We start from the raw sequence: 26416 nt of genomic DNA on the forward strand, positions 1-26416 counted from the left end.
GATGGGGACTCTTCTGCCATCACTTTCCCTAGAACCAGCTGGGCTTAAGGAATGGAGAAGAAAAGTGGCCACAAATTATTAACCTGATGTGCTGTAGGCCCTTAAGAAAGGAAAGGAACAGACCTTCCTGCTCCCTAAACTCAGTACAGCCCCCCTTTCCTTTACATGAAACCCTGCCTTTAGGCTTTGATTGGAGGCTTATCAAGAGTGGACTTTTTATGGCATTCCCTGTGAGATCCAGTCTATCCTTCTGGGATCTCCAAGCAGGAATGCCATGAAGAGACAGAGGGGCAAAGGCCTTCCCAAGCTTTAGTTATGGGTATTAATATGCAGGAACCACTCTCTACAGGAGCATCTTTATATTTCCATCTATGCTTTTGGTGCTTGCTGGCTTTCCTCATCTATTTGTAGCAACTGGTGGACACCAAATTTGCCTCAAAGGCAAAGGATCTGTCTGATTCCCACTTGCATGATATGCAGGACAGAGTTGTGACACCGAGCATGAGCAGTGTTGGTACGTGTACGTGCTTCTCGTCAGACAGCACCAGCTTTGCTGCTGAGGCATTAGAGGTCACAGCTAAATTACAGGTAGCTTCAGTAAAGAGGCCAGTATTCCTTTTGGTTACCATAAGGTAGTGGAACAGCAGGTTCTCACTGTAAAGGAGGAGAAATGATAATTCTCACCGTAATCTCACTGTTAAGTGTCCTGTGAGATGCTGATGCTCTTTGCTTTAAGAAATGGGTTTGAGGTATCTCAAGTTCTTTTTAGGAAAATGATTTAGTAGATTGTATAAGCCACGCTTTGGCATGATAAACTTGCACGGATACCAACAAATTTAGGCAGAGCTCTACTCCTGAGCTGCTCTAGACCTCTGTCTGGTGGTAGTGTATAGCTCTAAATGAAGACATTGCCATCAATCAGCCTGTCACCTACCTCACTACCCACTTCTATTAAATGATTTCACTATCAGCTAAGATGGAGCACACCAGTGAGTGGCATATTATAAGTGTCTAGAGAGATTAGATACTGAAATTAGATGGATAACATCCAGGCTGCTGTGCTGGATCTCTGAGCTCCCAGCATTGTGGTTGCCAACGTGTCCTGCCTCAGTCAGATAAAATGGAAAGCTGCACTTCCTCATTCGTTTCCTTTAACAGAGGGTGCAAACTAGAGGTGTGTAAAGTCAGTCTCCTGAGAAAGCCATAATAACTGTATGCACTATATAAGCAATGTGGCATCTAATACTTCTATAGAAATAGTGTAGTGCATTACAGTATATGACTGAATTCATCAGATGCTTTAGCAAGCTCTAACCCCTCTGTTTTCAATTTCTTTAACCAGTAGCTCCTCAATCTGTTTTTCCTTGGGGTGGTTCTTGACAAAAGATGATTTAAAAAAATAATTGGAGTACCAGAAAAAACTCATCAGCTAAGAGATCTGAAAGCTGATGAGACCCAAGATGACAGCCATCCTTGGGGAAAATATCCTTCTCGCTGGGAAAATTGATTTTAATATGTTGGAATAGCATGAGATTTAAAATTGGATACATGGGCATTAATGTACTGCCTTAGTTTTTGTCTTCTTATGATAGGAAAACATTCTGCTGAGAAAAGGTACGGTATATAGGCAATAAAAGAAAATGCAGTTACAGGTACTGAGAAATAGCATTTAAATGCCTGTTTCCCCTGGTGTTATCCTTTTCTTAGAGGGGCACAAACTTAGGAATATGCAAAGGGAAAACTGGGTTGATTGTTGGACTCTGATATAGGGGGCCAAAGGCATTACCGCAAATGGCTGTATGCAGTATGTTAGACAACTCTTTTATGAATGCTTTAGAAATATTTAGAAATGTGTAGGGGTTACTTAATTATTCATAAGCTACACCTATAGAAACAAATGAATAGGTGCTATCAGTTCATCTTTTCAGGGCTCAAGAAGAGTATGGAAACTTATTAAAAATCCCAGTAACTTTCCTAAATTTAAAAATGTAATGACTTAAGATCCCAGAGGTTAATGATGGGAGAGGATCTCTACTCTATTTTCTTTACAGAGATGTCCTTTCTAGTCTCCAGCTAGGCTCCACGTTTGTAGAAAAGAAGGAAATGTTTCTCAGAATTTGAAAATGGAAGTATGTGTCCATATAAATTAAGGTCTTTTGCTCATATCAATTACCTTTGAGCACAATCTCAGTCACCCTAGTTAAATGAGCTAGCATAGCATGGCCTTGTTCTTTACTGGGGCCTCTTGGTGTTCCTCCAAGTAAATACTTAATAACATTCAGGACGATAAAGTAATAAAGGCTGTAGTATGTTATTTAAATAATTTGGGGTTTTTTTGTGGGAATTATTTGTGAATTTTTCATGGTAGAAAAATTATTTTTGGAAATCTCTATATCTATCTATTCCTGAGCAGCAGCATTTGGCAATCTTGAAACAGAACTTAGGTTTATGCTGATGTTGCTCTTAATTTGTATGTTATCTTAAAATCATTCCCTGTAATTTGTGTTACAAAAGATTGGGAAAATAAAATTGTCCTTTTTTTTTATTCTCTTTTATTTGGGTGGAAAGTGGAAATAGTTGCAAAATAAAAATTTCAGCCCCAGCAAGGTCACAGATAAGAATTTCAGCTCAGCTACACCAGCAAGTATTAAACAACTATCAAACAAAACACAACTACTCAAGAACTCCAGGAGAAGAGCCAAGCAGTGCTTGATTTAAGAGACCTGCCTCAAGAGTTTAAGGTAGTCAGAAAGTCATTGCCCAGACTTCTGTTTAGGAAGGAGCCTGAGCTCTAATGCTCCATGTATGACGGCTGATCTCAACTGATCAACCAATGTATTGCTATAAGCAAAATGGGAATGTGAAGATATGAATTCCACATGTGTGTGATTTAAAATGGGACCCTTAGGCAATCTCATGCACAGGCTGCTGAAGGAAGGTGAAGGTGTCCTGGTACTGTTTAGTGTCCTTTGTTATGAGGCAGAAGATGTCTGACTATGATGGAAATTCTGCTGAGTGCCCCTGAGGTCGAGAGTAGAAATAAGAATTTCAGTTTATTGGCAACAGTTTTAAAGCGAGCACCTATGGCCAAGTCAGTAAGGGTAGCATCTGCAGAGGATGGCAGAGGAAGGTGGGAAGGGCAGCTGCTGTGTTGCTGTCAAGGAGAGTGAAATGTTTCTGTGCTGCACGCCCCCTTCTCTCTTGAGGGATTCCTCTCTCTTTAGTGTCCTCAAGCATGACCAGCTCTGTTGACTAAGATGGTGCAGCTTTTATTTTCATCGCAATAGCAAAATATCCCCTCTCAAAAGGTGGGGCTGGCTCACCTTGCCTGGTCTCTTTCTCTTGGAGGCTGCATTGGCCAGCAGCTCTTGGCCTCCTCCCTGAGTGTGGTCAAGAGAGGACGGAGACAAGTCTGTGTCCCTGCCTGCATCTTGGTGGCACTCAGTGAGTCTAGTAAGACATTTGTTTGTTTTCTAGAGAAAAAAGATCAGTATTTGGGGAAGAAGACCAAAATGATGTGACAGATGCCAATCTGCCTTGAAAATACTGAGCCTTTGCTACCATTCTCAAGTACAAGAAATACTAGGTTTTAGAGCAGTGTCCACTGGAACCAAGCATGGCACAGTTGCTTTTGACCTGTTTAGACCTATTTACAATGGTCAGTCTGGTGAAATCCTGGGGTTTTTTAGGCAGTGTGAAGCAGGATTCCTTTCTCATTTCTGTTAATGATTTCCTTTGAATAGCTCATTACTTTTTCTTTTGAATAGGAAAATTGGCATCTTTCTGTGCCTCAGTTTGCAGATTTTGTGAGAAAATAGGAAGAATTGCTGCATATCTCACTAGAGGTACTGAAAGGATTAAGTCATTTTTGTGAAGTATTTTGAATTTCTGGAAAAAGAGATGTTATTGGATAAGCAAAATATTCTCTTTGCATAAATATTAAATGTAGTTCAACAGTGACACCTAAGACAATCTAAAACTCATCTTAAACATTTATAAATCCTCCTCTTTTTTGGCTATTCTTTTAGTTCCTACATCTGATGCTCACTATCAGCAACTTTTAGGCAAATCACTGGAATTTAGGGAAGCTCAGCCCTGATGTCAATTATTTTTCTTTGTCACTATTCGGAATATTTTCTTTGAGCTCCATGTAGAAGGACAAGTTCTCAACTGGAGTAAGTGCAGGTAGCTCTGTTCAGCTGAACATCTCCATGCCTATTTGTATTAGCTACAGATCATGCCCATACTCTGATGTACAAATGTCTCAGTTTGTAGTGTGAAAGCTATTGCTTTCTATTTTCCCAGTAGTGAAGATACTACAGAAGAAATAGGCTTCAAAATCCTGCTGGTCATCTGAAATATGTTTAGAGTTCATCCTGTTCTGTTAATATGTGGCATTTGTACTGCAGGGTCTGGTGAGGGAAATACTAACAGGAGTAAACTGGAAAAACCTCATAGTTGCCAACATCAGCAGAGGCAATAGGATGCTACTGCAGGGCTTACTTGGTATTCTTTCAGAATAAAATGCTTGCTTTAGGGCTTTAACTCCTGCTGACTGTCTGAAATGCAGCTGCTGTGCTGCTGAACTACCTGAAAAATCCTATCAAATGGATAATTTCAGGCTGTTGGCAGTAAAAACAATAGCAGTCAAGAAGACTACAAAGAATGGGTTAAATCACAGACTTCCTACCTCTTTGGTATTCCTGGATAATAATCCACCTACAGTGACTCTACTCTGTGGGTAGAAAGTGCCTACCTCTTTTTAAACATAATTTATGCACTCCTTTGCCTTTTGAAAAGGATAGACACCAGCCAGATAGAAGACTGCTCTGCTGCATTAGGGCTCAAAATTAACCATCAAAACGTGTGCCTGATGTGCAAGTCAATCTGCCAAGTCATAAATGTTACAAACACACATTTAATTACAGATTACAGTGTGGATTTTTAAAGTATGCTTTTTGGCTATGTAGCTTTAGCAAACACCATTTCTTCCAGTCTGTGCTAAGTGGACAGGGATACCTATGCTGTTAACCTGGCACCATACGAAATCTGCCACAAACTGATTTCCCTGGAGGATTTCTTTCTGCAAGGGCTGTGTGCTGTGAGGCAGTGTCTCCCAGATGATTCAAAGTGCCCTTGACTTGATCTGCAGTAAGCAGGAAGGAAGGTGCCTGATAGTTTCTTCTGTGATGCAGTGGTGGCATCTGAGGAGGCTGAAAGGGTGAAGGAGACTTAAAAGGAAGCTCATTCCTTTTATTTTTTATTTTCCTTATGAGCAAAAAGTTCTTCGGCTTGGACCTGAACAAGTTGGTTGGTGAGAAGTTTCTGCTTTTGAAGGAAAATTCAGACCTAGAAAATTCTATGGTGGTTGCATAAGTATTGAAATTACGACATTGCTGAAGCCTGAAAAGCAAGCAATTGACTGGGGAACATATCTGTAATATAATTGCTTTCTGACCTTTTTTCTTGTTTTGCTTTGAGTTTTGATTAACTTCACATTAATTATAATCAGTGAACACTGGGGAAGAAAGGGGTTTTTTTGGTTAAAATTTCAGCAGCTTTCCCTTGTTCTTCCATTTGGAAGAGGAGTTATTCCTGGAGGCACCAGGAATTACTCCAGAAAAAAACCCAGGGAGGTCAAATTTGACACTTTTGATCCCTTGAGCTAGAGAACCAGGATATAAGCAAATTCAGGCCATCCCTATATGCCATACAGAAACAAAACCACTTTAAATATGAGTTAAAATTAATTCTTCAAAAGCAGTGCATTTTTTAAGGAACACAGTAGCCCCTGAGCAGTATCAAAGGCACCTAGCCATTTTCTGCTCACCTATAGCAAGAATTACCAGACTATTACAGTGGAAGGAGGCACCAGCGAATGGGTCTTGTGCTGTTCACGTGTTTCCAACACACTCTGTGGTCTGCATCCTAGTCAAAGGGCATTTTCAAAGAGATTGGTATCTACAAAGCACATGTGCAACTCTTGTATCATCTGCCTTGCTCCTTGAGCCTTCAGGGGAATAACAAGGCTACTCCCTGTCCAAACATACTGCCAAGGGCAGAAGAGGTCCAAATGTCATTCGGCTGTGTCTGTCCTGACTTCTTTGCCTCTCATCCTGATCTGTAATAATATCTCTGCCCCTTCTGGCTGAATGTTTCCTCAGGAAGCGAATAGCTTATCTTCAATATCTGTCTGATGCCTTTGTGTCAGAGGTCTCATAATACAAAGATGACCCTGGAGATAAAGCCAGCCCAGCTGAGGGAAAGGTGTCTGCTCCCATTTTGCTTTGTGCCTTTCTGTGATTGCTTGGGGAGCTTCAGCATATGTCAGGCTTCAGCATATACAGCATCTGCTCTGGCATCTTATTCTGTAGGGTGTTGGTCTTCTTGGAAGAGACTCACTTTGCTAGACACAGCTCTCAGCTCATACTCAGTCTGCCTGTTCTGGGAAGGCAAGAGTCTTGTGTGTGTTTTCTGACAACAGCCAAGATAAAAAACAAGGGTTCATTCTATTGCCACTTCAGGGCTGATGTGTAACTTGCTCTTTCAATTTGAAATCTCTATTCAGAATACACATATTATGGAGACAATGGGTTAATTCACTTAGACTATTTTCTGGTCTTACGAGGTTGCTGCAATCTGGGTCCAGTTAAAATGTATGATTAAGGCTGCTAGTGCTTTAATTTTACATGTTTTGTTTGAAAATGTCTGTTTGGGGATATACGTATTTAATTTTTAAATTTTGTCATTATTTGATTAAAAGTTATTTAGTAGATACGTCAGTAACCTGTTACGCATGTTCTACTGGCCTGAAAGAGCAAAAAGTTTCTTCTGCATTTTTAATTGTTGTTTAGAAACATTTTTGTAGATACAGTGTTAAATGTTCCTAAATTTTACATCCCTTATTCACAAAAGCTTTGCTTTCTCATTTCCTGTCAATCTTATTGAGGAATGCTGAATAATCAGAATGAAGCAAAGATAAGATTGCCTTCTGATCCCTCTGATTTATTTTGAGAAAAACTTTAGTTCATTCTGTGTCAAAAAGATGTCCTCACTTCACCTGCTTAAAGCAAACATATGCTGGAAAATAAATTGGAAATTCATCCAGTATCTCAAATTATCTACACATTACTGGGCAAATGTTAATCAATCTCCACAATACTTAGAAGAGGTAGATAAATAATGTTCTGTTATCCTGATTGTAGATGTAAATCACTATCAAGAAGTTGTGACTCGCTAGAGTTCACATTTGAAGTCAGATCAAGAGTTGGTTCGTTCCTGTGCTTCCAACACAAGATCGTACCGCCTCTGTCTGCTACCTTATCTCTCCCTGTTGCTTCAGCTCCATCGCTGTATCTGCCACTGAATCTTAAGCATATATTCATATTGGAGTCCTCAGTGAACAGAATATATTAGGCAGCATATATTCTCAATTAAAGATTGCCAGTTTATTCTAGACTTCTTTTTTTCAACTGGTGTGATCAAACAAGGGCAAAGGGGTGCTAATTGTCCCATGGATTTAATTCACAATGAGAATCACCCCCAGAATAGTACCTATTTGACTGCCACCAAAACTTGCACGGCATCTAACAGAGCAAGAGCATGCGGCTCCCTCTCACCTCCGCAAGTGCCCTATATATTTATTAAGCCATTTGTTGTTTTCTCCTGAAATCCCATTTAGTCTTGGATCCCAGCTGAAAAGAGTCTGTGTGTGTGGTGAAGGCCATAATTCTTGTGCAGGACTCGTAAGAGGCAAAGCTGGTTTGGCTAGATTGGAATGCTGAAGTCTCTGTCCTAGAGCTCTTAAAGAGATTAAGTTGGCCTTTTTTTTCTTTTCTTTTCTTTTTTTTTTTTTTTTTTCCCTGCCAAGCTCTTATGCCAGCAATCAAGGTGTTTGACCTTCACCGGCCACAGAAAAAACTGAGTGCATCAGAACATGCCGTCCAAAATCCTCAAATGTGCTTACAGCAAAGGCTTCTCCAGTGCTAGCACTGGTGATAATACATGAGGCTTTTCACTGAGAACCTAACCCTTTTTTTTTTTTATTCTTTGGCAAGCTCAAAAGAGCAAAATGTGCTCTTTTGACCACAAAATCTATTACTGCAAATTCCCTTCTTCCTGGGCTCTTGTGAGGGCTGCTTTCTTGCTTGCAGCACATGCAGAATCTACTGGTATATTGCTAACTTATTTGAATTATTCTGATTAGGTTGGTCTCACCTTGCTGGAAAAGGATTTGCTGTAAATTGCCACAGACTGAGATTTCAAGCTCTTGACAGTCTTGTTTCTCCACTGGTAGGCTGGTGATTTGTCATCCTACATTCCCTTTCCAGGGTCTCAACACTATTTGTTCTTCAATGTCTAGTGAACATTGAAGGGTGAGACTTCCCTCTCCCCACAGTGATTTGTTCTTCTAATTCTGAAGCCTCCTCCCATCTGCTGTTTACAGTTAGTACACCCTACTCCAGGCATTTTCCTTCTCATTGCTTATATTGGAACTATTTTTCTGTAGTTCTGCTTCAAGAGAATGTCCTTCTAATGTCTGATGATGACTGCAGTTCCTCCACAGCGTAGCATCCCATGCTCTGTGAGCAGGAGGTCAGTTATCCAACAACAATTAAAATGTTGTTTAAAAAACAGAATTGATGCCACAGCCTCTGGGTGAAAGAGGAAAAATCAGAAGGACAGGAAGATGTTGATCCTTCTAAAAGGAAGAGTACTTTCCTGTCCAGAAAGGGCTAGAGAAACACAGAGCCAGGCTGAGAATCATTTGAAAAAAAAATTGTGAGCAAGCTTGTATTTTTCTGATCTACAAAGAAACCTGTTTTTATTCTCAACTGATTTAAAAACAAATAAACAATAAAACCCCACCTTAAACAGGCCAAAGGGCTGCAAGCAGAAGATGTGTATTTGTAAATAACTCAATGGAAATTATAAAAGCAATTTGGAAAAAAGAGATTCTTTTTCCCTTGAAAACATTTAACAAAATCTGTCATATTTGTCCCACAGACTTCAAACTCGCAAGGCTTTTTCCTTATCCAAACATTTTAGCAAAATTTTATGCAGAAAATTCTTTGCTTTTTATCTTTCAGTCATTCCCTCTTAAACTTTGCTAGTTTGTTCTTTCTTTCAGAATACCATTTTACTTTTTCACTTTGTTATTAAGTGTGAGGGAGAAAAAGAAACTCATACTGAGGGAAAAAAAACCTTGGGATTTTTCTCATGGAGAAAGGCAAGAAACTATGAATAAACCTTCTTTGTGACTAGGGGGAGAAATGGGAGGGAAAAAAAAAGATCTTTTCTTGCCAAAAAGAAAATGTATCTATGTTTATTTGACTAGCTCTAGATCTGAAACTGCAGAATACGTAAAATACTGTTGATACTCCAAAACCTGTTTCTTAGCCAAAAAGTCTGTGCATTGTGAGAAGGCTTCCTAAACATCAACTGCAAAGTTTCCAAAAACACACCCCCAAAAAAATTCATCAACCTTTTCCCTCCCTCGCAACCCTCATGAGTAGCAGGTTTTGAAAGACAAATAAGGCTATGGAATAAATGTTAAAGAAGGGCTGGAGACATGCATAGTGACTTTGCTTTTGGCTCATCCTTTTCTATGTGTGTATTTAGAAAATAAAATCACTGCCTCAGCAAAATGGGAGATTCAAAACCATGAGTGACTACTGAGCAGTTTGATAAAGGTAGGTGTATTTTAAGAAAAAATTAATTCTACCCTGAGCTGCAAGCCTGTGGTGAGTTTTGTTAACTAGAAGAATTCGTAATTTGGGCTAGTGAGTTGACTTAAGAGCGTTTTTGTGGCCTGTGGGCATTTTAATAGCAGGACTGCGGTGAGCACTTGCAGTGAGCACTAGCAGAAATTATGCAGCTTGATAGTTTCATGTCTTCTTGAAATTTTTCTTGATTACAGCTAGTATCATATGCAGTGCAGGTATTGAATGCGAATATATTTTTTTTCCATTTGTATCCAAATCTTTATTGATATGCCTCTCAAAATACAGCTTCTGGTCTCTCAATAAACATGGTACAGGGCTTGTGAACGTAGTTGCCACACGTAAGTTGTCTGCTGCATCTTTCTGAACGTATTTCTGAGCCCTTTGCCATCTGTGTACATTACAGCTCTTGTAGGAAGATGTTTAGAGCAAATTACTGCTGTATCTGGACAGTCACGTACAAGCTCATAGTAGAAATGTCTTTTTTTTTTATTCTTTCGCTAAAGTTGTCAAAGTGAGGAGCAAGGGATGCTACGGAAATGGATTTCTGCTAGAAGTTTTGCAGTTACTAGAATTAATGATGTGCTCACAGCTACTGTGTGTGGAAATTACATCTGATAGACTGCCATTGCTAAATGAAACCTGGTTGGCTATTGGGATGAACAATGTAGTCAGATATCCTTGTGGCAAAAAAAAAAAAAGAGCTGTTGTTCCTAACATTCACGTTTAGAATCTCTGCTAAAATTTACTGCAATTCCTGTAATTAAAATACATGTAAATGTGTATATCTTATATCTAAAATAGATATAGGACAATCAGGATAAAAAGAGATTAGATGAAATTTCTTGCTGGTCTGAATTAGACCTTGCTGCTGAAGTCCAGAGCAGGAAAAACTTATATTTGTGGGAAATTTCATAAAATCAAAGAGCAGTTTTGTGTGGTGTTCTCAGGAGACACACAGCTACTTTGAAATCCTGCCTGGACAAAGAGAGTACAAAAAAGTACTTCATATTGGTGCTTATAAAACTGGTACTTGAATGATCAAAACAAAAGCCTGTGGATACATAGTCCCCCTGTGGACTATTCCATAACCATGTAGATCCAGGGAACAGAGTAGATGCCTGTTTTACCCAGTTTTAATTCCTGTCTGATGGAGGTTGTGTAACATGAGTCTCTGCATAAGGGAACAAATGGCTTTAATTGCTTCATAGCAGAGTTCTCCACCTCCTGTCAGAATGAAAATAAGGATGACCTCCTCAGATTCCTACATGTGAAAGACAATTTTCCTCTATTTGCAAGAAACCAGCAGAAACTTTGTGGATGGGCGCACTTCCTTTGAATTTTCTTACAAGGTGGCTTTCATCCTAATTGTCTTGAGTATTTTGCACTTCTATATTGAATACGTGTTTAAAATTCTAATGATATTTTGTTTAAATCTAGTCCTTTTTGTAGAAGTTTTAAAAAGTATTTTCATAAATAGTTAAGACTCACAGAACCTTCATGATGCAGGGAAATAATAGTAATGGCAGTCTCCTTATCAGATGATGATAAATAGACGCACAAAGCTATCACAAGTGACATTTTTTAAAGTGTTCAATGCCTAGCTTAAGAATCTTTGGGGATCAACCTGAAGAGACCACCTGCAGCTGTCATTGACTTCAAGGGGAGCTATGAAAATCAGGCTCTGGTGCTGAAATTCCTGTTGTGACCTTCTTTCTTTGCGAGATCAACATTTATATCTAAAAAGGAATTTTGCTACTGCAGGGTGTCCAAGGCTTAGCAGGACCACTGATGTGGGAGTTAGCCCAATGACTAAAAACCTGCTTGTGATTAGCTTGTTTTCAGCATGTTTTCTGATGCGGTAGTGAGCCTTTTGGATGCCAAACACAGTTTTGAAAACACCATTCCTCTTGTTGCAAGAGAGTAGTTAAAAAAATGTACATATTTAATTACAAAATAGGCTGGAATGGTTTTCCTGTAGAACATACAAAGACCAAGAGCTCTAGGAACACAGCTCCAAACTTCCTGACCTTTGCTTATATTCCTGCCACATTCCCCAGTAAGATTACTCTTGCCGTAGTCCCTCCTTTTCCCCTTTCTAATAATTTAGGAGACAGGATGACACAACAGATTAGAAAAATATCTATAAATAATACTGTACGTAAAGAAGCATTTACCCATTGAGTCTTAAAACTCATTCCCTGATTTGGTTCTATTTTTATAAGCTTCATTTTACTTGACACTGACAATGATTCATATAAATATTAAGTATTCATTTTTAGTCCATTGCACATAAGTGAAGCTAAACTGTAGTGTTCTTTGCAGTTTTTACCCTGCAGGTCCTTACTTAGGATGGAAAGAGGGATAGGAGGATTCAGTTCCTGAGTACTCTACAGTTTGGTCCTATGGTCCTATATTAGATAGCACAGATGTAGCATTTTTAAAATTTTCAATGCCATTTATATTTTAAAGGGGATTTTTGTTGATCATCTTTTTGTTCTGCAGGATATAAAAATAGTATGTGTTACCCTAAATCAGAATCTGAATCCAAAGGCTGTAGAATATAACATGATTTCTTATTTATACCTCTTTGTTGTGTTGTAGTTATGTAGAACAACTCTATCATTATTCCTGTGCTATATCTTGTTTTTTAATTAAATCAGTTTTAAAAATGTTTTATTTATCGTCCAAAAGTTTTGTTCTTTAGACTGAACAGCAAAGCTATTTAAACAATGAAAGAAAATTGTTTTTTCAATATTTGTCACTTCTAAATTCTAATACAATTGTGTTTCAGTTAGAGCAGGAGTAGATTTGACAACAGATGGTAAAACTGCAAAACTGCCTCTGCTTCGTTAGAGCCCCTGGCAAGACTACTATATATAAGGTAAATTACAGTGGAGAGGGATATTTAACAATATACCCTTCACAGTTTCCACTAAGGTTTTGAACTAGTATTATATGTATCATGAAGGCAGTGAATGTAATAGCTAGAATGTTTATTGATCACTTCTGTGTTGGTTGTTAATGCCAGGGCTAAAGCATACGTGCTGTAAAAGGCCTTAATCTTGCAAAGATTTGTTCTAATGCTTTTCCAAGTTAAATTTATCCTGGCAATAGTTTAATTTAGATCGCTTTCCTTTAATGGTGTTAATGCACTTTGAAATATTAAAAAGTAATAAAATGTAAGTGATCAATTTCCATTTAAATTAAAAGAATGTTTATGTTAAAATATTGATGAAAAGGCAGCCTTCAAAGATTTTAAGAATGCTGTATTTACATGGCATGACTGAAAAGTGACACATTGATAGCCGTGGGAAATGTAGGTCTTTTCAAAACAAATTATGTGTTGTGTTCTTACATTGACTTGGGAGCTCGCTTTCCAGTGTAGCAGAACTGCTCGGACTTTGGGGTGAAAAAGTGCTAATTCTGCATATCATCTACTACCGTGTATCATCTCATACTTTTTTCTGTGTTTTGTACATTCCTTCTCCATAGAGGCTGCACAGACATCACTAAATCATTGCAGGTGGCTCATCCTGGAGTCAATCTCATGATGACAACATACAGTTATTTCCTAACAGGAACCAGCTTCAAACTAGTGAGTGATTGAAAATAAAAAATTAACATTGTCACATGCTAAAGTTGTGCTGTCTCTGACAACGTCACTGCATATATCTGTTTTCTGCTATTAGTAGTGCTGAATTACCAGTAGCCCAGAATTACCACACAGGAACATTATTGGGAAATGCTGCTTTGCCACATACCCAACATACTAATTTGTGAATTCCTCATGCAACTTCACTAACTGCCCGGATTATACAGCTGTCTGAAGTTGGGAAGTCACTTGAGCAGAGATGGATGAAAATTTGAAATCCTGCAGTTGGAGGAAAATATTTAAACCTGAAATTTCACATTCTAAGCAAAAAAATGTATTCACTGGATTATTGCATCCGGGGAACTGTTTCACTGTACTAATATCTCGTGTTTTCATTTGAGTCTGTTTTTGAAAATAGCTTATATGCAGTGTCTATTCGGCCAGTATACTTAAAGGGCTATAGTGAAGAAAAATTACAGGCTTTAACAAGGCTTTGATATAAGGCAGTTGCCAACGATACTGAAGCAATTCCAGGCACAGGCAGAAACAATACTGTAGTCACTGGGAAATTTTAATACGCATTTAAAAAAAAAATGACATCTGCAGGGTTAGTGTTTTAGTAGTGGTAAGTTTGAACTCACATGGCTACATCCTTTCATGATGTGAAGTGAAGATGTAGGTAGGCTTCAGAAGTGAAGATGTAGGAACTAACAGGGAGAGATGGTTGGTGCCCATCCCTGCTGTCTTTGCACTGGCTGGCACAGCTCATACACATAACGCATCTTTTGAAGAATCATAGATTTGGGTGATCTTCAGCTCCAGTCCAGGTTGGTTTGGAAACACTGCATCTGAGTATAGTGTAAATTTTCCCAGAGATGCTTACTGTTAACTTGCTGGTTTTATGGCAATAGCATTTAGAGATGTCAAGAGAGATTATAACCTTATTGTGCTAGTTACTGCAATAAGCACGTAGTAAGGGAGAGCCAAAATAATGCAAAGCAAGTAACCTGAGAAAAGTTGTTTTCCTATTTTGAATATGACGTACTAAAATTAAATGTCTTGTATGATTCCACACACAGTAAAATTCATGGAAAATGAGAAGGGCTGAAGCATACTCAAATGACTTGGCTTAATGAGGTAATATAACATGCTGTTTGTGTGCTTGTGCCATTGCAAATATTCATTTGCTAAGCTACACGAACATGGCCTGCCTTCATACTACTGGCATGCTGTAGATGCTAGCTGAAACCCCTGAGAGGATGCTTCACAACTAACGTATGTGCACCCGTGCAAGTGGGGTGCACAAATAAAGATTTTAGATCTCCTAAGAAGTGCTCACTTGATGAGCTGCATTAATTCAGTTGCTTGCAATCATCTGTCCAAATCTCAGGTTTTGGGCTTCTTTTAGGGTTTCGGGTTTTTTTCTGGTTTCTATTAAATTCATACCATGCAGATCTGTGTATATTTCTGTAGACGTGTGGACTGTTCTGAATGAATGTTAAAGATCACCTAATAAGAACAAAGGCTTACCCCTCGGTCCTTGCTAAGATAGCCTTTAAGAACAGTAAATGTGCAGTTTTAGGAGTTGCTGTAGCTGATGGCAGTGCATAAGTGAAGATAAATTTGTGTTTTGGAGTTGAAAATGCTATAGAATTGCTATTGAATTTCAGACTTTTCATTTGCCATTAGTTCATGTCACTGACACTTAAAAGGTAAAATGAGCTTCTTTTCTTAGCAGAGCAGATTCTCCAAAACAGTGAATGCACTTTTGCACTATTGATTTCCTGCTGCTTAGACATAACTAACATTTCAAGTAATCTATAGAGTTTTGAAATTTACATTAGGTCTTTTAATAAAATCACTAGGACTTTTGGGACTTCTTGGTAGGATAAACACCGAACTCCTATCAGCTGAACACTAAATTTCAGTATCGCTTAAGCAAAATTCAGATATAAGCTGATCTGCTACCACCCCAAAAAAAAGAAAACCAAACACTCCCACCACCACCCCCAGCAGCTGACTCAGTTTGGTATTGGTTGAGCTATCATAGCATGGTTAGGTTGTTCTTGATTTGTCCCTACAACGTGCTTTACTGAAAAAGCCTGAGTTAAAATCAGTTCTGCTGCATGCGGGACACATTCCCAAGAAGTGCTAAGACGTTCTGTCACTAGATTTCTTGCAAAACTCCACACTATAAGCAATGGGGAGATCCAAGCTAAAAAAAGAAACAGGAATAGCACGATGTGGCTGATAGCATGTTGTCATGTTTTTAGAGTAAAGATCAGAGGCTGCTGTGAAGGCAAGCCCTTTTCCATTGAGTATTGTGGCAATTACACAATTGTCCTTGTCCTGAAAAATTTTGCTTGAAATAGGTCTGCATGGGTCTCTGGCTGGATCCCACTAAAGGCAGTGGGAGCTGTGGCAGTTGCCCTATGAGGTGGGGTGGGATTTTACTGATGGTCTCTTAACTCCTTGCCTATGTCCTTTTTTGCTATAACACATGACCTCCCTTCCACCGGAGGTTGTAGGTGCTCATCATTTTTAGGGCTTGCTCCCTATTTTTGAAGTCTTTTGTCAAATTAGAATAATTCTGATTGAAGGTTTTCATTTAATTAATAACAGTAAATGACAAAACTGGCTTCCACCATCTATACCTGTCAATTGGTCCAGCATAATGAGGACTACAAGAATCCAAACTGAAAAACAGAACAGGGTTATTGGAATGAATTTTCAAAGTGAAATCTGCAGCTGAATTTCTGATGCATGTCAAATAATAAGCGACCTGAACTGACCAGATCTTTCTGCATTTGAATGGGGAAATGCAGGTAATGTTTTAAATGTGTTTTTGGAGGGCCAAAGTGGGCAGGAATAGGGATTCTGCTGCAGTTGAAACAAGGAGCTATTTTTCTGTTGGTGTATTTCTGTGCACATTTTAATTTTTTTTGTGAATGCTGAGTAGTAGATGATCCAGGAAATTCAGGAAAGTAGATGGATTCAGTTTGGTCATGCAGACCAAAATGCCTCTTTTAACTCATATTTTTCTCTGGTAAATTAAAGCTTTTGCCTTTGTTATTTAAAACAAAATAATCCATCTTACTGCTTCTTGAAAGGGACATTCTTTCCCAGATTTTCAAGCAAAAAGCCAGTAGGATATTTTAAACCATTTCATGCGGTCACAACACCACAATGGTCTTGACCAAACAAACATTTTCTCAAAGTAAATCTAGCAGTGCTAAGATGTACTGCTGCTCCTGAAGTATCAACAAAATTACATAAGTGTGTGCCAGCAGCGTGTGCCTGTGTTGGTAGCCCGTGTGCAGCACACACATTGCTGGCTGTCTGCAGTGCACTAAAATCGGGGATTTATTGCATTTACAAAGGGCCATTACAATGCAATTTTAACTTACTGTCATTAAAGGGTCTTACATCATAAGCAATCACTGCAAAAAGCCTTGGACTGAGATTTATTCATGATTTTTATAGTATGATTTATTAGAGCCCCCATTATATCTTATAAATCATATCTGAAAGAAATGAAAATCAATTAGGACCTGCTCTTTTCACCTTTACCCGTGTGGGTTAGTACCTTGTTCTCAGCCCAAAGGAAGCGGAGATATTCCTGGAGTAAGCTATCACTACAAGAGTAGGAGTGAAGATAGCAAAATCTGGGTCCTTACTGAGCACAGGAGAGAAATGTAAAAATTATTCTAGAAATGACAGCATTTGTTTTATATTCCAGGGGGAGGGGGTGGTTCTCCATAGATTCATAGATTTCTCTGATTTCACCCGATCCTAACACTCCTGTGTACCATTTGGAGTGCATCACATATTTATGTAATGCAATATTCGGTAGAGAAAGCCAAGTCAGCCTTCTAATACTGTTCTTTCCTCAGATCAAATTCAGCATATAGTAAGTGAGAAGCTCATTGTAATACAATTGCAAAAATCTCAAAATGGCTGTCCTATTAGCCTTGTCCCCCAAGAATGCACTGAAATTTCATAAAATCAAGTCTATACAAAATGGAAACTCAGTTTTGCCATCTGTATTTGCATGAGAAATAATTACACACTTGATTATCAATTAGAGGCCAATTTTTCAATCTGAATACCCCTGCTTGCCCTTTTTATTATGAAATACAGCACTTGGATATGATTTGGTTGAACAATAATTGAAGTCATGTGGTTTGAATGGGGATGTATTCTATATTGCTTTGCAGTAAAAAAAGCCAGTATGATCATGAAGAGCTTTGTCAGTATTAGAGCTCTATGTTTTGATGCAATGTGCTCAAGATGCTCGTGTCTTTAAACAATTATGAAAATATATATTTGAATATGTATGTTCCTAATAAATTGCTAAGATCTACTGTGCTTCAGTGCTTTGGAATGGAAATGTGCAATGTGTCTATTAAAAAAGCAGTATGCTGCAATTAATTTGCTATCCTCAACCACACTGCAGGAAAATTCAGTTCTGTCCTTGAAGTTGGTGTTAATTTTGGCACTGAATTTCAGTAACAGTAAGGCTGGGCCCTCTGTTGCTGATTTGGTAACATCTTTCCTTATGTTAAAAGAAAGGCAATATGTATAGACTTTACTAAAGTACTACCATAAATAAACACAGATCAGGCACTTATTTTTAAAAATAAGCAAGATGAACACTGATGAATACTAGACTGCACAGCAGAAAGAAAAGACAGAAAAATAGTTTTCCTAGGTATAGTCTAATATGTTCTAAAATAGAAATACTGTAATTGATCCATGGATCTTTTTATCTTTTGTCTCATGATATACCAACAGAGGATACCAGTATTTTGTTGCCTCTTTTTCCTAACCAAAGCCAAAATAGCAAATGTCAGGAGAAGGGCAAAGAAAATAATTGAAAACACGTAGGGATGGATTAAAGAGAGAAGGGACCAAATATCATACTGAAACCAGCCACTAAATTTATGTTGATTTTAGTGGCACCAAGGTTACATTTTCAGAAGTATTTTGGGATGGTTTAATTTAAAGTCCTTCCTCATATGGAAATCCCACTCAGCATCGTAGGAGGTGGTAGTGATAGGAAGGCATATATATGAGTATGCATATGATGGTATGATCCATACAATCACAGCCTTGGCTAAATCAAGTAAATTTTGTAACCTAGAAACATTAAAATTAAGTAAGATTAAAAAAAAAATGGCAACAGATGCTGTTCTTTTTTAAGGTTTTAGAATAATAGAAATAAGATTGGAAATAGGCAAATGGATTAAAAAAACCTTTCTTGAATTAAAACTGCTAAGTCTGTACTAGCCAGCCATAGATTTGTCAGATGGATGACATCATCCCTCTCATCTCCTGTGAGGTTGTGACTTCAAAGAGATTGTAAGATGTTCTGGGCAGACATCATGTCTTCATATGTGTTTCTGAACTACTCAAACCAATGAAGCCATGATCCTGCACGGCTGCTATGATCTTTTTTTTGGTGGTGGTTTTAAAATTTATTACTTCTGAAGTCAGAGGGACAATTCTCTTGAGTTATTTATGAGTGTGCCTGCTTCCACCTTGGCTAACTCGATAGGGACCGAACATGGGACTTGGTGTGAGCGGTGAACACTTTGTAGCTGGCATTGCAAAGGCTTCTTTGGACAGGACACAGAGAAGACCATACCATGCTTACTAATGGGTTATATAAGGATTTGCAGTATGTCTCTTGATGTCTCTTGATGGGAGAAAATAGGAATTAAATGGGATTTTAGGAACTATATTAATAATGAATGACAGAATGGTCGTTAATAGATGTCTGTCTGTAATTCCATTATACTACAAGCGCAGGGGAAACTTCATTTAATGTGGAAAGATTCTCATTTTTCCAGAGCTGTAATGCAGCGTGCAGTTAAAATTAGGCTGTCTCGTTAATTGTCAAAGTATATGGTGAGAATTACTGCAGCAAGCTTCAGTGCAGGATTAGATATGCCTCTGCAGGGGACACCTTGCAGAAAGGCCCAAGGTGGGAGAGCAGCTCCATCAGAGCCTCTTTGATGAAATCTCTCCCTGCGAATAGGGAATACCTGTGGGTAGGGGAAAGTATGTGGGGCAGCTCTCCTCCTTTCTCTCCCTATCTGCTCATGCTTGGCGGGACCCCCCAGAGCACTGTCCGTGGAGCACTCCTGCGTCCTGTGTCAGATGGCTGCAGAATAAGCTCCCCTTGTGAAAGACGATGAGTATCTATTCCCACTCCCTGATACTTTCCCCAGTTCCTGAGCTTAGCTGTACTGGGCCAGGGTAAAGGATGAGCAGAAATCACCCTACGCTCTACGCCTTAAGACACTATGGTTATTCAGGAACTAGGATCCCATAAGCCTTCTCATACAAACGAGATGTAATTTATATAGAGAAAACTCAGTTTAAATGAACACAGCAAGGTTGAAATGCTCTGGAATGTACAAAAGAAAGCTGGAAGTAATCCCTGGGGAATAGATTTTTCCTCCTCTCTTCCCCACTATCCTTTTTCCTGTCTTCTTCTCAGTGTCAGAAACTTGTCCTTCAAAAATCACCCGCTGAGGAGAGCAGATCCTTCTGCAGGATGTGAGGGGAGAACACGCAGAAAGGGTGAGAGTTTTGCCATAAGCCTTTCTGCTTTCAGCTGAGAGCTGTATAGCATATGCCAGGATGGCAAGTCAAGCTGTTGAGGACTTTCCATAGGACCCCAACCAGCTTTTATTTAAAAACAGTAAAAATGTTTATGTGGAAGGACTACAAAAGCTTTCCTGAGGGTTCACTAATGAAGCTTAGCTGTCCAATTTGAGTGTGAGCACTAGCGCAGAATCTCAGCTGAAAGCTCCTGGTTCCCAAGCACTGACTAACCTAATGACTGTGAGTTAACACAAACACAACCTTATCCTGCTGGGGAGGATGAGAAGGAAGGGGGCAAAGATGTTAGATACCTGCAGGCTAAACTCCCCAGGAAGTCAGTGGGAGCTTTGGTAGTTTAAGAACAGCATGACCAGACATTAATTTAAAGGAGAAAAGATGCTAGGAAAATATATTTCCCACATTTGTGTACTGAGGGGCCTGTGAGGGAAGTGCACAAGGCAAGAACTCCATTACAACATAACTCTCAGATATGCTGCTTTAGTGTATCTGTGTAGCTTTCTGTGTGACTCTATTTCCCCCTTTCTGTCTGCTTATGAAAAATAAATTTATAAAGTAGCCTGACCATGCATAAAAAGACAGTTCTAATAAGTTTTAAAGAAATGTCTCATGAATTTAGGTGCACAATATCCATTGACATACAGTGATATTTAGCTGCCTGATCAGATGCTTCTGAAAATCCACTTGTCTGTCTGCATGTACACCCAGTATCTCTGTAAATCTGATCTTTTCCATCACCTTCTCTGTTACTCTGTTCAGACCCCCAGGTACCAGACTTTGCCTCCGTTACCCAAATGTGGATTCTTTAAGTTATGGAGAAGCGCAACACCCATTTATCTTATTAAGGTAGGTGTCAAAGGTAATCTGTGATTTGAAACAAGATATCTCTTCTTATTACTGATTTAGAATACAATGCAATTTTTAAAGTATTTCACCTTGTTAGAAAGAACTATCTTATTTAAGACATTAGTGTTTAGAAAACTAGAATTTCACTGAACCCAGCCACTATTGTTTTAACAAGAAACTGTTGACTATGTTGCACCTAAAGACAAACGATTAGTGACAGGGAGCTTATGTGTTATCAAAGCAAGTTTAGAAAGAGACAAAATTTGCAAAGTTAGCTGATTTTGCCTGACACGCAAATGCTCTTCCAGTCTCCCCTGGCCATCTACAATGAGAACAGATGTAATTTAGTATGAGTTAGGTGCTGGTTTAAATGTCAAATGTACTTGTATTTGTAAGCAATGTCTATCAAAATGGTCCAAGAATGGCTAGATTTGAGTAAATGCTGAGCTTTCCATAGACAGTTCCTAAATATTCACTGAATTAGTGTACCAGATATAGTCCAGAGAAATCTTGCTTTATTCAGATATGCAGCTTTTCATTTAATCTTAAAGTTCATAGACTGTATTCCTTTTACTTGTCCAAGTGTATGATGGTTATGTAAATCGATGCTTATATTAAGATGTTATTTTGACATACATTTTGGTGCCATATGTAAACTCCAAACATGTATATAAAAACCACTGTTAGTCTAAGTCTCAGATCCAATTAGGATGACAATTTTTTGTGAAGTGTTTTTTTTTGACAAAATGGCAATGTGAATTTAAATTTTTGCATGACAAATACAGTTTGTAATTGAAAGTAGCAAACACAATTAAAAGTGAGGTAATAGTGGATTTGCTGCTTCACTCTACTTTGCTAATGATTGCTTTAATATACCATTCACGTGTTAATGATGCTATCAATTATTTTACTGTAGATTAGCTATTGTGAGTTTAAGGTCTTTTTGCAATATCTGTGATAGGTTACAGGAGCATAAATCAAACTCCCATCTCTTTTTTACATCCATAACCATAACATATGGCTTTTATTAGAAAATGTTAAGTGTCTTATAATGTCTTCTTAATGGACAGTGTGTGCATGTGTTGATGATGAAAGCCATCTTCCTACATGCAAAATATTAATGCATATGGCCTACGTCTCCATAGATACAAGTTAAGGAATCATATTTAACCCATGAAATATTCAGTATACACTTCAACTTTGCCCAGAATTCATATTTCTCTAGTTTAACAATCCTCTAAGGAAAGAACAAGTTAGAGGTAAATCAGGGGTTGAACTCTACCAGGTATGCACACATAAGTGTGAATAAGCGGTGTAACATCCACTGCAAAAAAAAACCAAAAACCAACCAACAAGCCCAAATCACTTTATAAAATGCCTATTCCTAAATGAAAAGATGCATAGAGAATTAGAAAATGGAGTTTATATCCTCCAGCTTGTACATCACAAAGACTTTAAAAATTGGTTATAGATTTTGTCCTTTGACCTAAAATACCATAATTCTTCCAAGCAAAAGGGTGTTCTAGCCTCTGTTTGTATCCTTTTCATTGGGACAGCATTATCCATTTGGCTTTGGGACCATTCCACAAAGTCTGGGACAAGCACACTGCTTTGACTTGAAATGTGTTTTACCAACAGGTTCCTGGACACCAGAGAGATCTACTATTCAAATCAATGACTGCTAACATTGAGCTTGATTAAAGGAAGCTAACCAAGCCTTCTGAAGGATACCCTCCAGCCTTCCCTTCCCTCCCTGTTTCCACGTTCCCTTGGCAGAAATCAGCTGGAAAAAAGCTGCAGTTCAACAGCATCATCCTTTCATCTCATGGTAAATATTTTATTATTCCTTTATCCTCCATGCTGTTTAAAGGAATTCATTTAAAATATTAACTTCTTTGTTCAGGGAGGAAATCTCCAAAGGGTATGCAAACAAGAATCTTCAGAAATGCACCAAGATATAACTCCAGGCTCTGCTCCAGCTTTCTCCATTCATTCAGTCTGCAGACCTGGCGGCTCCCTGCTGGAGATCTCTGCTCAGACCAAAAGTCTCCAGCAGGTGCTGTTCCACCACCCATTCATATACGACCAGCTCCCCTGTCCCTGCTCCCTGCATTTCCACTTCTCTTTCTTCTGTCCATCCAATTTGCTTCCTAATCTGATCTCACTTCTTTGATGCTCCTCAGGAACACTGATCATCCTCCCACACCAAAGCACCACTCATCCCTACTGAAGGCTGGCAGCAATTATGCTGTAACAAAGGTACATTTAAGAGAGGGGTAGAACCTATCCAAACCAATTTCTTTGCAAAGGCACTATCCTTCATCTATTTTCCTGTTTATCAATATGGGTATCTTTGGGGCTAATCCTGCTACTGCTCCTGAAGTCAAAAGTGAAAAAAAACCACATTTACTTCAGGAGCAGAATCAGGCCCTAATTAACACAATTATCCTCATATGTAATAGCACAAAAGGTGCCTATTTAGAGGAGTGGAGTGACTGTTTAAGACCATCTTTATCCACAGCTATGCTGTGAAATGCACCAGTGTGCATTCCCTTTCCAAAACAACCGCAGGCACCAGGAGAGGAGGAGTTGTCCTTCAGTAGCCAGGCAAGAAACCTGTCAAACACTGTCCCTTCTACGTGAATGAACCCTCTTCTCTGATTAATACTTTGCATTTCCCGCAAGGGAGAAGACAGAGTGAGGTGGTAAGTAAGGAACTGAATTACCCATTCTCAGAAAAGCAGGATCATAAATATTTAACGTGGTACGTATGAGAAAAGAGAAAGGAACAAACTCCCTTTCCAGTCCAGGCTGAGAAACTCTCCAAATCCCCTGGTCTCCCAGGGACTGCCTGTTCCTGTGATTCTTTCTCCATCTCGTAAAGGGGAGAGAGCTGTAGCCGTTAGCTCATAAGAGAGCTGGACAAGGTGTCTCTCTTTAGTGGGGGATGACTGCAAAATTCTGTGCATGGAGGGAAATTACCTGGTATGGAGATCTCCCTGGCCCATGAATGGTACCTTGCCCCAGGCTGTGGGTTTTTAGGAGCCTGTTAGAGAATAAGGGTCTCTGGAAGCGCACATATGAGTACATGAACTCATGCCTTGGTGTCTACTCGTGCCCCATGTACGGGGCCTGCTTGAGAGCCTGTGCATGATTTTTGTATGGCTACACACATGGATGGCTGCTCTGTGCTGATAGTGGAGATAACCCTGATGATGCTGGGAGGACGTGGGACAGAGGGGCGGTTCGAGTGTTTTGATGAGGGTGCTGATTGCATAGCTTACCCTTGCATATCTGGAGGAGTAGGGATCCTCAAAGAGCGCCCAGATGCGGGGCTGCCACCGTCTCCAGAAGCCCCCAGATCTGCCATCTGGGGAGTCACTAAGTGCTAGGCGTTTTGTCATCTCCAGCTCCTCTTCACCATCACCAGAGTCTCCAGTGCCATCTATGTCTCCGTCCTCAGCACTGCTATCCAGGGGCGCCCCACCAAAGCTGTCCAGAGCCTCTTCGGCGTCGCGGTGCTGCCGGTAGGTCATCCAACAGCAGGGCTCCACATCAGTCTCATCAATGCCCCAGAAGGCCAGCTCCTCCTCATACAGGGGCCCACACACGTCCGCGGGGCAGTGCAGCTTGCCAGTACGGTAGTAATTCAGGATGTGGGCAAAGACGCCCGGGTGCCGGTCAAAGAAAAACTCATCCGTGCGGGGGTCATAGTCGAAGTGGCTGTGGGCATCGGGTTCGGCGATCCAGGCCAGCCGAGTGCCGGGCAGGGTGCGTAGGGTGCTGCGGTAAGTCTGGTGCCTAGTCCCTCCCACGTTGATCACAATGCGGTCGCTCTCGTCGCCCTGGCCCATCTCGTCTCTTATTAGGCATGTCGCAGACTCATCCAAGCAAGCACGGCAGGCAGCAAGCCCGTAATGGGACGGCTGCTCGGCGGCAGTCGGTGCCTAACCCGAGCCCCGATCCAGGCCCGCGGGGGGCGAAGGGCCCCGGCCAGCTCTGCTCCCCGGGGGCCGCTCCGAGGGGAAGCCGGCGCCGGTGGCTCCCGGCGCTGCACCGCCTTCGTCTGAAGTCAGACGCTCGGGGGCCGTGGTAGCTGCAGCCGCGGCGGAGGGGCAGGGGCAGGGGGGGCCATGCTCCGGGAGCGCGGGCGCTGCGGTGCCGGGGCGCGGGGACGTGCCGGAGGGGGAGGGCCCTTCCCTGGTTGGACGTGGCCAAAAGCACAAAAAAAAAAAAAAAAAAACAAAAAAGGGGAAAAAAAAAAAGGGAGAAAAATCGCGGCGCCGGCGCTGCCCACAGGTGCTCCGGGCGCGGGGCTGCAGGGCGTCGGGCAGGAGGCGGAGGTGGGCGCCGGTGCGGGCTGCAGCCCCCGGGGGGGTCCGGCGGGGCTGCGCCCGCGCCCTTCCCGCCGGTGCTGAAGGGACAGCGCCGCGCGCTGCCCTCCCGCCGCGCCGCCGCCGCCCCTGCGGCCGGGCCGGGCCGGGTCGAGCGCGGTGCCGGTGCGGGCGGCGGGGACCCGCGGCGCCGCCGCTGCCGCTGCTCCTCCCGCTGCCGCCGCCGTCGCCGCTGCCGGGCGGCTCGGTGCAGCCCGCCCGCTCGTCGGACAGCGCCGCGCAGGCGCGCTGCTCCCGCCCCGCCGCCGCTCGCCGGGTCCTAGCGTCGGCCGCGCCCCGAGGGCGCCGTCCCCGACTCCTGCCACCGTCCCGATCCCCTCGGTACCTCGCCCGCCACGACGCGTACTTCCTTACCGACGCCGGGCCGGGGATGCCTGCTCCGGTAGCCCCGGCTGAAGGAAGAGTGCTCTCACCCTCCGCCCACGTCCCGAGTAACCGGCCTTTCTGTCGCACCGAGGATCCCTCTGGGGAAGCGTTGGGCTTTCTGGTGCTGCCCCGCACTCGGCTCCGAGTGACCCTCTTTAGCGCTATTGAAGTAACTCATGGCTGTTCCCGTCCTTCGTGGACTGGACTCGCTGAAAGGCAAAGAGGCAAAGTTCACAAATCTCCCCGGGCATAAATTTCTCACGCCATGAGCAGGGTTGCCCGAGGTTTGCATTTCCTACTGTATCACGCCTTTACCTGGTCTCACACACCTGCTCTATTTCTCTACCTTTTTCTCTCTCTTTTTCTGCTGCACCCTTGGTTCTTCTCTAAAGCCTGGGTTGGTAGGGGGCTGCGATTTGGGTTCGTGTTGTTTATTCTTTTTTATTCTCATTAATTTGCAAAGGGAAGTTTCACATCTACAAAAAGAGCAGTTCCTGCCCTGAGAGGAGCTTGAAGAAGGGAAGCAGGGAGATGATTGTGTGGAGGGGAAGTAACACAGGTATGTAGACGTGTTCTGTATTTTGTTTTATTTGCTGCCAGCATCTCAGGAGGAGTGGGCTTATGAGAGAACCTTGAAAGCTGAGCTGTTGTGGATGATTCATGGGAGGTCGTGTCATGATGAGTGGATGAGGTGGAGAAACATACAGAGTCATAGAATAGACATAGAATATGATTGAAGGATACTTGGTTGAGGAATGCTGCTGGAGTGCAGAAGTGGTAGGGACAACATGATGCCCAACAGAAGAGTGTAGACTGGGGAAATGGAGTTAGATTGAGCCTTGAAGGAGGATGTGCTGGAACAG

The 26416-nt window shown here is 41.0% G+C and overlaps 1 protein-coding gene across 5 annotated transcripts in view; it reads right to left on the reverse strand.

The window, feature by feature from the left end:
• Positions 1–24647, reverse strand: part of KCNC1 (potassium voltage-gated channel subfamily C member 1) — a 127134-nt gene extending 102487 nt beyond the window's left edge. For all 5 annotated transcript variants that reach the window (XM_074148398.1, XM_074148401.1, XM_074148400.1 and 2 more), the window contains exon 1: positions 24078–24647. In XM_074148398.1, coding sequence (XP_074004499.1) covers positions 24078–24647 — 570 coding nt within the window. The remainder of the gene's footprint in view (positions 1–24077) is intronic.
• Positions 24648–26416: the final 1769 nt, after the last annotated feature.

Source organism: Numenius arquata, chromosome 6, assembly GCF_964106895.1.
Source record: "Numenius arquata chromosome 6, bNumArq3.hap1.1, whole genome shotgun sequence".
NCBI classification, from domain to species: domain Eukaryota; kingdom Metazoa; phylum Chordata; class Aves; order Charadriiformes; family Scolopacidae; genus Numenius; species Numenius arquata.